General features: G+C 44.1%; 1 protein-coding gene across 1 annotated transcript in view; it reads right to left on the bottom strand.

Moving 5' to 3' along the window:
• Positions 1-199: 199 nt before the first annotated feature.
• The window catches only part of cfap36 (cilia and flagella associated protein 36), a 37,585-nt gene continuing 22,176 nt past the window's right edge, over positions 200-15,608 (bottom strand). The window contains exons 4-10 of the mRNA XM_014154871.3: positions 14,856-14,970; positions 14,464-14,551; positions 3,927-4,071; positions 3,153-3,258; positions 1,565-1,722; positions 1,133-1,288; positions 200-472 (exon numbers count right to left, since the gene is read on the bottom strand). Of these exons, the coding sequence (XP_014010346.1) occupies positions 389-472; positions 1,133-1,288; positions 1,565-1,722; positions 3,153-3,258; positions 3,927-4,071; positions 14,464-14,551; positions 14,856-14,970 (852 nt within the window). The 3' untranslated portion in view covers positions 200-388. The remainder of the gene's footprint in view (positions 473-1,132; positions 1,289-1,564; positions 1,723-3,152; positions 3,259-3,926; positions 4,072-14,463; positions 14,552-14,855; positions 14,971-15,608) is intronic.

Genomic DNA, 15,608 nt, shown 5'->3' with positions numbered 1-15,608 from the left:
GTTATATACAGTAAACTTTCTCATTTGGTTTGAGTGCTGAAAATTTCCAAATGCCTATTCACTCTTATCCAGTAGGTTTGCCTCTGAGGTACCCATGCTTGTAGATCTAAACAGGATGTACAAGTTAATTGCTTCTTTCCATGCTAACCATCTGTCGCAGATCAGTAGGTTTATCACACAAGATCTCTGGCAGAAAGTGTATAAAATAATAGGATTTATTAAACAGCATACATGATCTTACATAATATTAATGCACCACTGATTCTAACTATATCAAGATCCATTTTAATACACCTTTCCTTTCGCCCCTTCTCAAGCACAGTCCTGCTCAGTTTCCAGGTCCATTTTGACTACAATTAAACTCTGGGGGGATATATTGCAGTTGCGTTTACTTCTTGATGACTTCCTCTTTCAGTTTTTCTGCCAGATGTTTTCTTTTCTGTAACTTCTTTTTATCTTCGACAGAGATCTCCTTTGAAGGGAAAACCAAGAAAGTGTATCAAATGTTGAACAGTAGAACCACTAAAACTTAAGTCACAAATCTGCTACAGCAAGGGCTTTATTCACGCCGAAGTTCAGCCTGATTTAAAAGCGATGTTAGTGGAGACTGCATTCACGGTAAATGCTGCATATGCCAGCTCAATTGGAAATTACCTTTGCGCAATATGAAATCTCAAGCTTCAGCGATCTAGACTGAATAGAGCCCTAAGAGTAGAAGCACACGGGGCAGCAGCGCTACAAAGTGGAGACAGTCGTCACTCCAACCCAGATCACCTTGGGTTTATGTCCCCCAATGAGAGAGCTCGCAGGCTGTGAGGCCAATTGACCATCTCTTCCTGTACGCTACTAGCACCACCCCTGTTCATTTTGGGAACATAGTCCTTTGATTGGCAAGGCAGCAAAAGAAGAGGGGAATAAAGAGCAGGTACAAATCAACACTTAAAAAAGGGAATAATGTGAACAGACAAAATCAGGGGAAACCAAGAGAGAAGATTGCATTTGAAACTCACTAAAAACATGACACAGGCAGACTAGTTGACCCCAGGTTCTTTGCTAGCAGAGTTCTACTTGAATTTGCAGTCATCAGCCGAGGTGTGGTGCATTGTTATCTACCACTAATGAAAGCTGTTACCGGTGTGCTGGGAGTGGGTGCAGGGTGGGCTGAGGGTTCCTCTGGTGTGGCAGGTTTGGGTCTCTGCTCTCTCTTCATGGCCTGAAGTTTGTCCCTCTGCTGCCTCAGGTACAGCGCCCTCTGCTGGAGTTGCACCTGCTGCTCTGCTGACAACTCCTGAACACACAGAAACACAATCCATCAGTCTTCTCATGTTTCCTTTATGATCCGTTGCCTATTCAGAGTGCATGACTTATGGTTAATGTCACATGACCTGGATTTAAAGCTTTTTCATCAAACCCCTTTTCTTTTTATGTCTGATGCTTCAGCACCATCCTCAAAATGTAAATTGTCTAATTCTCATTTCTGAGAAAGCCTTAATGTTAAAATCTATGTCATGTGACATGATTAACCAAAACACAAAGCCCTATGTATGCAGTAGGAGAGTCTCACTGTGAACGGCTTGGAGATGCCAGCCTCCTTGCGTGCCTCCTCTATCCAGCCCTCTACTGCCTGGCTGCTGCCCTTCTCCCTGGAGACAGCCGGAAGCTCTGTGCCCTTCACTGGAACCCTCACAGCAGGAAGGACTCGTGGCTCTGCACTGCCCCGCTCTGCATCAACACATAACCCTCCATTAGTCACACAACCTCTGAAGTACACTACCTGACCAAAAGTATGTGGACACCTGCTCGTCGAACATCTCATTCCAAAATCGTGGGCGTTAATATGGAGTTGGTCCCCACTTTGCTGCTATAAGACTCCACTCTTCTGTGAAGGCTTTCCACTAGATGTTGGAATTTGCTTCCATTCAGCCACAAGAGCATTAGTGAGGTCGGGCACTGGTGTTGGGCGATTAAACCTGGCTCGCAGTCAGTGTTACAATTCATCCCAAAGGTGTCAGGGCTCTGTGCAGGCCAGTCAAGTTCTTCCACACCAATCTCAAACCATTTCTATATGGACCTCACTTTGTGCACGGGGGCATTGTCATGCTGAAACAGGAAAGGGCCTTCATCACAAAGTTGGAAGCACAGAATCGTCTAGAATGTCGGTGTATGCTGTAGCGTTAAGATTTCCCTTCACTGGAACTAAGGGGCCTAGCCCGAACCATGAAAAACGGCCCCAGACCATTTTTCCTCCACCAAAATGTACAGTTGGCACTATGCATTCTCCTGGCATCCGTCAACCCCAGATTTGTCCATCGGACTGCCAGATGGTGAAGCGTGATTCATCACTCCAGAGAACATGGGTCCAATGGCGGCGAGCTTTACGCCACTCCAGCCGACACTTGGCTTTGCGCATGGTGATCTTAGGCTTGTGTGCAGCTGCTCTGCCATGGAATCCCATTTCATGAAGCTCCTGACGAACATTTCTTGTGCTGATGTTGCTTCCAGAGGCAGTTTGGAACTCTGTAGTGAGTGTTGCAACCGAGGACAGAAGATTTTTTACACGCTACGCGGTCCCGTTCTGTGAGCTTGTGTGGCCTACCACTTTGCGGCTGAGCCGTTGTTGCTCCTAGACGTTTCCACTTCACAATAACAGCACTTACTGTTGACCGGGGCAGCTCTAACAGGGCAAAAACTTAATGAACTGACTTGTTGGAAAGGTGGCATCCTATGAAGGTGCCATGTTGAAAGTCACTGAGCTCTTCAGTAAGGCCATTCTACTGACAATGTTTGTCTATGGAGTTTGCATGGCTGTGTGCTCGATTTTTATATACCTGTCAGCAACGGATGTGGCTGAATCCACTAATTTGAAGGAACATGTAGTGTATATGAACCTTTTAGCATTCATGTGCTATATCTACACTACAGGAAATGCTTCAAGGGGAACAGACTAGTGTATACTATAAACTGAGGGCACAGAGTAAATCCAGTGAACTGTAGGGAGGGCAGGAGAAGGGATGGTACCGAGACATCACTACAGACTAGGAATAGAGCAGATGTACTGAGAACATGAAACAGAGAAGGCTGTTTCAAGCACCAAAGTATATGGAGGGGAAACAGTCAGTTAACAGTATTGGAGACAATGTAACAGTTATTACCTGATGCCAACTTAGAAGGGGCAGATGTGCTGGTATTGGCTGGACTCATCTGCCCACTACCTCCAGCAGCCTTCAGCTCCCCTCTCTGAGGAGATGTACTGTTCACCTATAGGAAAGGCATAGGGCAGCCATGTCATTGCATCTAGCGGTTCCAGTTATAATGCCACACTGATGTTCAAGTTGTACAGCTAACATTTATGGGCGACCACAACAGACTACAGGTCTAACATAGTACAGTGCACACAGTCTGCTATTGCACTACTAGGAGAGTTACCGTTGCGTTGCCATTGACCAGAGGGACAGAGGGCTGGTGGCTACCACTGTCCCACACCTTCGCCTCAGCCTTGGGCTGAGCATGTGCAACATACAAGAGGGTTGTCACACACCCCACTTTAGGTTAATATACAGGCTAAAAAAACATATTGTAATGATAATGCGGCAAAAACAGTGTTACAAGTCAAACCTTTGGTTAATAATGTGAGTCCATGTCCTAGAACAGGGCTGGATATCTGCCAGATCATGTACTGCTCTGCATTAGTTGATTGAAGACTGTCTAGTAACATGATATGTAGGGACTGTAAGCTGCTGCACTCATCACTTCCCCTTCTTTCGTGTTGCTGCTAAACTACATAGCTCAGAAGAATACTATGGCTCTGAATACATGAAATAGGAACCATTTATCACATTCTACAGACAGCCAGGCAGATAAAAAGCTATGTTCAGTATTTTTGTATTACAACACTCTGATGGGTCAGTATTAGGTTCATAACTCACCTTGGTCTGTTGAATGGAGGTGGGTCTCTGGATGCTGACTGCCTCTAGAACTGGCCTATCAGAGCAGCTTCTGTACGTGGAGCCTATCTCCTCCACTGCCTGCAGTCGCTGAGCCATCTCTAGGTCATAGTCCTCCTTTGACCTCCTGTACAAACACACATCGGGGAGATATGTTTACTAGCGGTAGATTCAGTAGATAGTCGTTTAACTCGGATGATAAGAGTGAGGTTACTTTACGTCAAACACCACCATGGTTTTATAGGGTTGTACTAGTGTGTTTCAACGTGTTACTTGTAGTTGAATACAAAGCGGTCTTAAATAACACAGCCATTATTGAGAGACTATAAAATAAATAAATACCGAGCTATATTTTATGCAAAATAAAATGTTATTGTACCAATACAATTTCTCAGAGAAAAGATTGTTTAAAAAGTACAACTTTTTTTCTCTCCCAAAAGATGGGGTTCAAAATTATTGGCACCCGTTTTCAATACTTCACCTTGTGAGGATAACGGCACTGAGCCTTTTTATTAAATGTTTTATGAGATTGGAGAACACTTAGACCATTCCTCCATAAAGATTTTCTTTCCCAGATTCTTGATATCCTTCGTATGCGCTTCAATTCAAACCACAGGTTTTTTGACGGGGTTCAAGTTATTGTCTTGCTGGAAGGTCTACTGCAACCAAGTTTCAGCCTCCTTGCAGAGGCAACCAGGTTTTTGGCAAAGATTTCCTGCTACTGGGTAAAGCAGGACGCACAGGATGTACTGCTAACACCCGACAAGGCCAACATCCCCGTTATTGGCAAGAGAAAGAGACGCGGGTACAGAGGACAGAGCGGGGTGCCTCGTAAGGATCCGCAGAAGGCGAGTGGGAAAGCTGCCGTTACCGTCAATATTACTCGCCAACTTCCCTGTGGCTCAGCTGGTAGAGCATCGTGTGTGCAACGCCAGGGTTGTGGGTTCGATTCCCACGGGGGGCCAGTACAATTTTTTATTTTATAATAATAATAAAATAAAAATGCATGAAATGAAATGTATGCATTCACTACTGTAAGTCGCTCTGGATAAGAGCGTCTGCTAAATGACTAAAATGTAAATGTAAACGTACAATTGGACATTAAATTAGACGAGGTACGATCACTAATATCCTACAACGGGACATCAAAAACCGTAACATCTTATGTTTCACGGACTCGTGGCTGAATGATGACATGGATATTCAGCTAGCAGGATATACGCTGCACCGGCTTGATAGCACACTCCGGTAAGACGAGGGGGGGGGGGCAGTCTGTGCATATTTGTAAACAACAGCTGATGCATGAAATCTAAGGAAGTCTCTAGATTTTGCTCGCCTGAAGTAGAGTATCTTCTGATAAACTGTGGACCACACTATTTGCCAAGAGAGTTTATCTATACTTTTTGTGGCTGTTTATTTACCACCACAGACAGATGCTGGCACTAAGACCGCACTCAGTCAGCTGTATAAGGAAATAAGCAAAACAGGAAACCCCTCACCCAGAGAAGGCACTCCTAGTGGCCAGAGACTTTAATGCAGGGAAACGTAAATCAGTTTAACCTAATATCTAGAAACATGTTAAATGTGTAACCAGAGGGAAAAAAATTCTAGATCACCTGTACTCCACACACAGAGACTCGTACAAAGCTCTCCCTCGCCCTCCATTTGGTAAATTTGACCACAATTCTATCCTTCTGATTCCTGCTTACAAGCAAAAATTAAAGCAGGAAGCACCAGTGACTCGGTCTATAAAAAAAACTGGTCAGATGAAGCAGATGCTAAACTATAGATGCTAAACTACGGGATTCTTCCGAATGCATTGAGGAGTACAAAACATCAGTCACTGGCTTTATCAATAAGTGCATCGAGGACGTTGTCCCCACAGTGACTGTACATACATATCCCAACCAGAAGCCATGGATTACAAACAACATTCGCACTGAGCAAAAGGGCAGAGCTGCCACTTTCAAGGTGCGGGACTCTAACCCGGAAGCTTAAGAAATCCTGCTATGCCCTCCGACGAACCATCAAACAGGCAAAGCGCCAATACAGGGCTAAGAATGAATCATACTACACCGTCTCCGACGCGTGTCTTATGTGGCGGGGCTTGCAAACTATTACAGACTACAAAGGGAAGCACAGCCGCGAGCTGCCCAGTGACACAAGCCTAACATGAGCTAAATCCCTTCTATGCTCGCTTCGAGGCAAGTAACACTGAAACATGCATGAGAGCATCAGCTGTTCCGGTCGAATGTGTGATCACGCTCTCCGAAGCCGACATGAGTAAGACCTTTAAACAGTTCAACATTCACAAGGCCGTGGGGCCAGACGGATCACCAGGACGTGTGCTGCGGGCATGTGCTGACCAACTGGCAGGTGTCTTCAATGACATTTCCAACATGTCCCTGATTGAGTCTGTAATACCAACATGTTTCAAGCAGACCACCATAGTCCCTGTGCCCAAAAACACTAAGGCAACCTGCCTAAATGAATACAGACCCGTAGCACTCACGTCCGTAGCCATGAGGTGCTTGGAAAGGCTGGTAATGGCTCACATCAACACCATTATTCCAGAAACCCTAGATCCACTACAATTTGCATACCGCCCAAACAGATCCACAGATGATGCAATCTCTATTGCACTCCACACTGCCCTTTCCCACCTGGACTAAAGGAACACCTACATGAGAATGCTATTCATTGACTACAGCTCAGCGTTCAACACCATAGTACCCTCAAAGCTCATCACTAAGCTAAGGATCCTGGGACTAAACACCTCCCTCTGCAACTGGATCCTGGACTTCCTGACGGGTCGCCCCCAGGTGGTGAGGGTAGGTAGCAACACATCTGCCACGCTGATCCTCAACACTGGAGCCCCTCAGGGGTGAGTGCTCAGTCCCCTCCTGTACTCCGTGTTCACCCACGACTGCGTGGCCAGGTATGACTCCAACACCATCATCAAGTTTGCAGATGACACAACAGTGGTAGGCCTGATCACCGACAATGATGAGACAGCCTATAGGGAGGAGGTCAGAGACCTGGCGGTGCCAGAATAACAACCTATCCCTCAACATGACCAAGACTAAGGAGATGATTGTGGACTACAGGAAAAGGAGGACCGAGCACTCCCCCATTCTCATTGACGGGGCAGCAGGGGAGCAGGTTGAGAGCTTCAAGTTCCTTGGTGTCCACATCCCCAACAAACTAGAATGGTCCAAACACACCAAGACAGTCGTGAAGAGGGCACGACAAAGCCTATTCCCCCTTAGGAAACTAAAAAGATTTGGTATGGGTCATCAGATCCTCAAAAGGTTCTACAGCTGCACGATCGAGAGCATCCTGACTGGTTGCATCCCTGCCTGGTACGGCAACTGATCGGCCTCCGACCGCAAGGCACTACAGAGGGTAGAGCGTACGGCCCAGTACATCACTGGGGCTAAGCTGCCTGCCATCCAGGACCTCTACACCAGGCGGTGTCAGAGGAAGGCCCTAAAAATTGTCAAAGACCCCAGTCAGACTGTTCTCTCTACTACCGCATGGCAAGCGGTACCAGAGTGCCAAGTCTAGGACCAAAAGGCTTCTCAACAGCTTTTACCCCCAAGCCATAAGACTCCTGAACAGGTAATCAAATGGCTACCCGGACTATTTGCATTGTGTCTACCCCCCAACCCCTCTTTTACGCTGCTGCTACTCTCTGTTTATCATCTATGCATAGTCACTTTAACCATACCTACATGTACATACTACCTCAATTAGTCCGACAAACCGGGGCCCACGCACATTGGCTAGCCGGACTATCTGAATTGTGTCCCGCCACCCACCACCCGCCAACCCCTCTTTACCTCTACTGCTACTATCTGTTTATCATATATGCATAGTCACTTTAACCATACCTACATGGACATATTACCTCAATTAGCCCGACTAACTGGTGCCTGTATGAAGACTCGCTACTATTATTTTTCTATGTCTTTTTACCGTTTTTTTATCTCTTTACTTATCTATTGTTCATCTAATACCTATTTTTTACTTAAAAGCACTGTTGGTTAGAGCCTGTAAGTAAGCATTTCACTGTAAGGTCTACACCTGTTGTATTCGGCGCACGTGACAAACTTTGATTTGATTTATTTTGACACCAAACCTAACACTGGTGATATTGAAAAAAGGTGTGGCAATCATTTTGACCTCTCTCTTTTTGAGAGAAAGAAATATGACTTGTTAAACAAAATCTATATCTGAGCAATTGTATTAGCATACAACATTGCCATTTGCACACACTATATAGACTTTCTTTTTTCTATTGTGTTATTGACTGTGCACTTGTTTATTCCACGTGTAACTCTGTGTTGTTGTTTGTGTCGCACTGCTTTGCTTTATCTTGCCCAGGTCGCAGTTGTAAATGAGAACTTGTTCTCAACTAGCCTACCTGGTTAAATAAAGGTGAAATAAAAAAATATATAGCTCAGTATTTGTATTATTTATTTTATACTGTCTTTTTTGCTCATATTTATCAAGGGTGTCAATAATTCTGGACCTGACAGTACATTAACCTACAGCGCATTTGGAAAGTATTCAGATCCCTTGACTTTTTCCACATTTTGTTACGTTACAGCCTTATTCCAAAATGTATTAAATAGTTTGTTCCCCCTTATCAATCTACACACACTACCCCATAATGACAAAGCAAAAACAGGTTTTTAGAAATGTTTGCAAATGTATTAAAATTTAAAAACGGAAAATGTCAATGGTCTTAATACTTTCCGAATTCACTTTACATAGTACTGTATTATGAGTGGTATAAAGACACTAGCAGGCCCAGAGCTGGCATGAGTCCAAGTAGAAATCAGCGTGGGACTGATTTATTCATCACGCTCCTGCCGCACCTTTTCATACTGCACCCGCTGGCTTCCTGTCCAACTCCCACCCGCAAGAACTGTTCCTGTTATTTTAGGCGTATGTGACTCAGGTCACTTGTTAAGGATGGGCCCAGCAATTTTACGCCCTATAAGCAATATCAAAATGTACAAAAATAACCTAAAAAATAGGTTAAATGACCAGAAATTCTCACGTGGCCCATTATATTAGAAAACATTTTTTGGGGGTCCGCGCTACAGACAGGCGGTTGTATTGGTCCTCTAATACAGGACTAGTAAAGGCCCAGTGCACTACTTTTGTGAATAAATAGCATTTCCCCCCCATTAATATACACTTATTTTTCAGGGGCTGCTGCAGAAACCTCAGCACCTCCACTTCCCACAACTTGCTGCCACTCACCATGAAAATCTCTTAATTTAATTGATTAGCAACTTAATTCAAATAGGATGACACTTTCCATCACACAGGATTTTAAGACCACACAAATAATGCAACATTTTCAATGATCATAGCTGAGAACGTTACATAACATGAGAGCATTGTGGGCTAAGTGGTCTCCATGCACTGTGCTATAAAATAGGCCTAACTCTGCATGAACTAGGGATCTTATATCTTATTCATCCCTTACATTTGTGTGTATAAGGTAGTTGTTGTGAATTTGTTAGATTACTTGTTAGATATAACTGCGTTATCGGAACTTTCGCGACACTCGCATTAACATCTGCATGTGACCAATAACATTTGATTTGATCTAATGCCCCGATTATACCAAAGCCTGAAGATGCATCACATAGATGTATAACAAGTCCCTCTGACACATCAAATAGACTTCAACTAGACAATCAAGACCAAAGAATGGTGGGTGTGGCCAGCCCTAAGACAAAAGGATAAAATTACATTTTCTCCATTGCCAAGGAGTGTAAACCCCTCAATATTAGTGTAACACTAAGGAGCTTAGTTCCCATGGACACACAGCTGTGCTGCACTTGGCTTAGCTTCAAATGCAGAAATCCCAATTAGAGGTTGACCAATTATGATTTTTCAACGCCGATACCGATTATTGGAGGACCAAAAAATGCCGATATCAATTAATCGGACGATTTTTTAATTTTTTATTTGTAATAATGACAATTACAACAATACTGAATTAACACTTATTTTAACTTAATATAATAGATAAATACTATCAATTTAGCCTCATAAATAATGAAATATGTTCAATTTGGTTTAAATAATGCAAAAACAAAGCGTTGGAGAAGAAAGTAAAAGTGCAATATGTGCCATGTAAAAAAGCTAACGTTTAAGTTCCTTGCTCAGAACATATGAAAGCTGGTGGTTCCTTTTAACATGAGTCTTCAATATTCCCAGGTAAGAAGTTTTAGGTTGTAGTTATTATGGGAATTATAGGACTATTTCTCTCTACACGATTTGTATTTCATATACCTTTGACTATTGGATGTTCTTATAGGCACTTCAGTATTGCCAGTGTAACAGTATAGCTTCCGTCCCTCTCCTCGCTCCTACCTGGGCTCGAACCAGGAACACATCGACAACAGCCACCCTCGAAGCAGCGTTACCCATGCAGAGCAAGGTGAACAACTACTCCAAGTCTCAGAGCGAGTGACGTTTGAAACGCTATTAGCGCGCACCCGGCTAACTAGCTAGCCATTTCACATCGGTTACACCAGCCTAATCTTGGGAGTTGATAGGCTTGAAGTCATAAACAGCGCAATGCTTGAAGAATTGCGAAGGGCTGCTGGCAAAACGCACGAAAGTACTGTTTGAATGAATGCTTACGAGCCTGCTGGTGCCTACCACCGCTCAGTCAGACTGCTCTATCAAATATCAAATCATAGACTTAATTATAATATAATAAACACACAGAAATACGAGCCTTAGGTCATTAATATGGTCGAATCCGGAAACTATCATCTCGAAAACAAAACGTTTATTTTTTCAGTGAAATACGGAACCGTTCCGTATTTTATCTAACGGGTGGCATCCCTAAGTCTAAATATTCCTGTTACATTGCAAAACCTTCAATGTTATGTCATAATTACGTAAAATTCTGGCAAATTAGTTCGCAACGAGCCAGGCGGCCCAAACTGTTGCATATACCCTGACTCTGCGTGCAATGAACGTAAGAGAACTGACACAATTTCACCTGGTTAATATTGCCTGCTAACCTGGATTTCTTTTAGCTAAATATGCAGGTTTAAAAATATATACTTCTGTGTATTGATTTTAAGAAAGGCATTGATGTTTATGGTTAGGTACTGTCGTGCAACGACTGCGATTTTTTCGCAAATGCGCTTTTGTTAAATCATCCCCCGTTTGGCGAAGTTGGCTGTCTTTGTTAGGAAGAAATAGTCTTCACAGTTCGCAACGAGCCAGGCGGCCCAAACTGCTGCATATACCCTGACTCTGTTGCAGAGGTGACACATTTTTCCTAGTTAAAAGAAATTAATGTTAGCAGGCAATATTAACTAAATATGCAGGTTTAAAAATATATACTTGTGTATTGATTTTAAGAAAGACATTGATGTTTATGGTTAGGTACACGTTGGAGCAACGGCAGTCCTTTTTCGCGAATGCGCACCGTCTTCCCTGTGGCTCAGTTGGTAGAGCATGGTGTTTGCAACGCCAGCATGGGGTGTGCAACGCCAGGGTTGTGGGTTCGATTCCCACGGGGGGCCAATGTATGCATTCACTACTGTAAGTTGCTCTGGATAAGAGCGTCTGCTAAATGACTAAAATGTAAAAAAATGTAAATATGCAATGCAGGACAGGCTAGATAAACTAGTAATATCATCAACCATGTGTAGTTAACTAGTGATTATGATTGATTGATTGTTTTTTATAAGATAAGTTTAATGCTAGCTAGCAACTTACCTTGGCTTCTTACTGCATTCGCGTAACAGGCAGGCTTCTTGTGGAATGCAATGTAAAGCAGGTGGTTAGAGCGTTGGACTAGTTAACCATAAGGTTGCAAGATTGAATCCCCGAGCTGACAAGGTAAAAATCTGTCGTTCTGCCCCTGAAGAAGGCAGTTAACCCACTGTTCCTAGGCCGTCATTGAAAATAAGAATGTTCTTAACTGATAAATAAATAAATACAAAAATAAATAGGCAAATCGGTGGCCAAAAATACCGATTACCAATTGTTATGAAAACTTGAAATCGGCCCTAATTAATCGGCCATTCCGATTAATCAGTCGACCTCTAATCCCAATAGAGCTAGAGCGGCTACAAGGAAGTTATAATCTTGATTCACTCACTGATTTACTACACAGCCATCTACCACCAAGCATGCCGACACAGACACAAAAATAGTGAGTGTACACTAACAGCTTCTACCCCCAAGCCATAAGACTGCTGAACAATTAATCAAACGGCACCCGAACTATTTGCATTGACACCGCCCCCACCTTTGTTTTTACACTGCTGCTACTCACTGTTTATCTATGCATAGTCACTTTACCCCTACCTACATGTAACAACTAACCTGTACCCCCGCACACTGATTTGATACCGGGGGTACCAGTACCGAGTCAAACTTTATTTGTCACATGCGCCAAATACAACAAGTGTAGACCTTACCGTTAAATGCTAACTTACAAGCCCTTAACCAACAGTGCAGTTCAAGAAGAGTTAAGAAAATAATGACAAAATAAACTAAAGTAAAAAATAATAAAAAGTAACACAATAACGAGGCTATATACAGGGGGTACCGGTACCGAGTCAGTGTGCGGGGGTTGAGGTTAGAAGTAATTTGTACATGTAGATAGGGGTGAAGTGACTATGCATACATAATAAACAGCGTCATAGCAGCAGTGTACAAAACAAATGGAGGGGGGGGGTCAATGTAATAGTCCGGTGGCCATTTGATGAATTGTTCAGCAGTCTGGATTGCAGGAATCTTGGCCCCAGTGATGTACTGGGCTGTACGCACTACCCTCTGTAGCACCTTGCGTTCAGTTGCCATACCAGGCGGTGATGCAACCGGTCAGGATGATCTCGATGGTGCAGCTGTAGAACTTTTTGAGGATCTGGGGACCCGTGCTAAATCTTTTCAGTCTCCTGAGGGGGAAAAGGTTTTGTCGTGCCCTCTTCATGTGTTTGGACCATGATAGATCGTTGGTGATGTGGACACCAAGGAACTTGAAACTCTCAACCCGATCACTACAGCCCCGTTGATGTTAATGGGGGCCTGTTCGTCCCACCTTTTCCTGTAGTCCACAATCATCTCCTTAGTCTTGGTTACGTTGAGGGATAGGTTGTTATTCTGGCACCACCCGGCCAGGTCTCTGACCTCCTCCCTATAGGCTGTCTCATCGTTGTCGGTGATCAGGCCTACCACTGTTGTGTCGTCTGTAAACTTAATGATGGTGTTGGAGTCGTGCCTGGCCATGCAGTCGTAGGTGAACAGGGAGTACAGGAGGGGACTGAGCATCCACCCCTGTGGAGCTCCAGTGTTGAGGATCAGCGTGGCAGATGTGTTGCTACCTACCCTCACCACCTGGGGGAGGCCCATCAGGAAGTCCAGGATCCAGTTGCAGAGGGAGGTGTTTAGTCCCAGGATCCTTAGCTTAGTGATGAGCTTTGAGGGTACTATGGTGTAGAACGCTGAGCTGTAGTCAATGAATAGCATTCTCACATAAGTGTTCCTTTTGTCCAGGTGGGAAAGGGCAGTGTGGAGTGCAATAGATTGCACCATCTGTGGATCTGTTTGGGCAGTATTCAAATTGGAGTGGGTCTAGGGTTTCTGGGATAATGGTGTTGATGTGAGCCATTACCAATCTTTCAAAGCACTTAGCCTTCAGCTCGATGTGGATGTTGCCTGTAATCCATGGCTTCTGGTTGGGATATGTACGTACGATCACTGTGGGGACGACGTCGTCAATGCACTTATTGATGAAGCCGATGACTGAGGTGGTATACTCCTCAATGCCATTGGATGAATCCCGGAACATATTCCAGTCGGTGCTAGCAAAACAGTACTGTAGCATAGCATCCGCGTCATCTGACCACTTCCGTATTGAGCGAGTCACTGGTACTTCCTGCTTTAGTTTTTGCTTGCAAGCAGGAATCAAGAGGATAGAATTATGGTCAGATTTGCCAAATGGAGGGCGTGGGAGAGTTTTGTATGCATCTCTGTGTGTGGAGAAAGGTGGTAGAGTTTTTTTCCCCTCTGGTTGCACATGTGACATGCTGGTAAAAATGTGGTAAAACTGATTTAAGTTTGCCTGCATTAAAGTCCCCGGCCACAAGGAGAGCCACTTCTGGGTGAGCATTTTCTTGTTTGCTTATGGCCTTATAGAGTTGGCGGAGTGCGGTCTTAGTGTCTGCATCGGTCTGTGGTGGTAAATAGACGGCTATGAATAATATACCATGTATATAGCCTCATTGTTATTTTATTGTTCCTTTTTTTGGGGTGGGGGGTGGGTTTATTAGGAGCTGGAGTTTTTCCTGGTCTAATAATGTGCTCAGGCAAAACTACGGGCCCTACGTGTGCGCCAATGACTAAAGGAAACGACACAACAAAGCCTACATCATTGATGAGAACCTGATGAAAACCCTATTCTTATAAAATGACAGTGCATGTATGAGGGCTGGTGTAATGGCCCCAGTTCTGAGTCTCTTACTTCAGAACCTCCTGTATAATCTTCATCTCCTGCTGCTCCAGTTCACTCATCACGTCTGCTCCATCTGTGAGACACTCAGGCAGGGCACCTATGCACAAAGGAGGGGAGCATTAGAACAAACGGTTTTGGACTGGTGTAGGCTCAGAGGTGCCATTGTGCCAAGTGTGTGTGTGTGTGGGCACACCTGCATGATGGAGTAGTGTGTAAGCTGGTACAGTAGGCAAGCATTAGGATTGCAAAAAAATCCAGTAACTTTCCCAAATCAGGAGGGAACACGCAAGAAATCCGGAACCCTACAATCAAGACTTCTGGAAAATCTGAATATGTTGGGAAAGTTACCAGATTTCTTCAACCCTAATTAGGAGTTGTGTGACAACAGTGAAAAGGTGTACCGTTTCTCTCTTTAATGACCTGCAGCGCCTGGAGTTGGAGCTCCATGTTCTTCTGCACCATGAGAGACCTGAACATCTGGAAGTCGTCTGTGGCCAGGACGGGCTGGAATACAGTCTGTACAAATGGTACAGTTAATAATAAGCATGAATACTGTTCTACATCTGCTAACCATCTTGCCAAGTCCAATGAATTATTCAAATTTGTACTTGTTTCTTTGGGTTCTCTGCCTCTGGGTTGTGCAACCTTGGCAGTTGGCACTGTAATTGAAACTAGGTCAGCTCTGAATTCTCTTCCTCTCTCTGTCTCTGTCCCGAGGCCTACATTATGTGCCTCCTGGTAACTTAAATCACAACCGAGGTCTTTTTCTGGCCCAGGTATGTCCCAGAGTGCACCGCTGGCTCTGAGACTAAGTAACACTCTCCATCAGAAATAGCTGTTCCTGTATCTTACTAACCCGATTTAGGCCTGGCCCACTAATCTGGTCATAGATCAGGTCTACCTGAGCTCCGGTATGTTTAACGGTCTCAGGTTCACAACACCAGCAGATGGAGGAGAAACAGAATGCATCATTGTGTACCTGAACTATTTCCTATTATGTATTTTTATGCAGGGCCATGCATTCTTTGACCATGGAGTTGAACATGATGGAGCATGCTCCTCAGTCCATGACGGAAGGACGCATTTCAAGAAGATCTAGGCTGCAAGTTATCTTGAATGTTTTTTCATGAGAGCACACCCAATCCTATCACATT

The sequence above is a fragment of the Salmo salar genome, chromosome 18, assembly GCF_965601325.2.
Source record: "Salmo salar chromosome 18, fSalSal1, whole genome shotgun sequence".
Taxonomy (NCBI): domain Eukaryota; kingdom Metazoa; phylum Chordata; class Actinopteri; order Salmoniformes; family Salmonidae; genus Salmo; species Salmo salar.
Note: the sequence above shows the minus strand (reverse complement) of the source record. Positions and strands in the feature narration are given on the sequence as shown.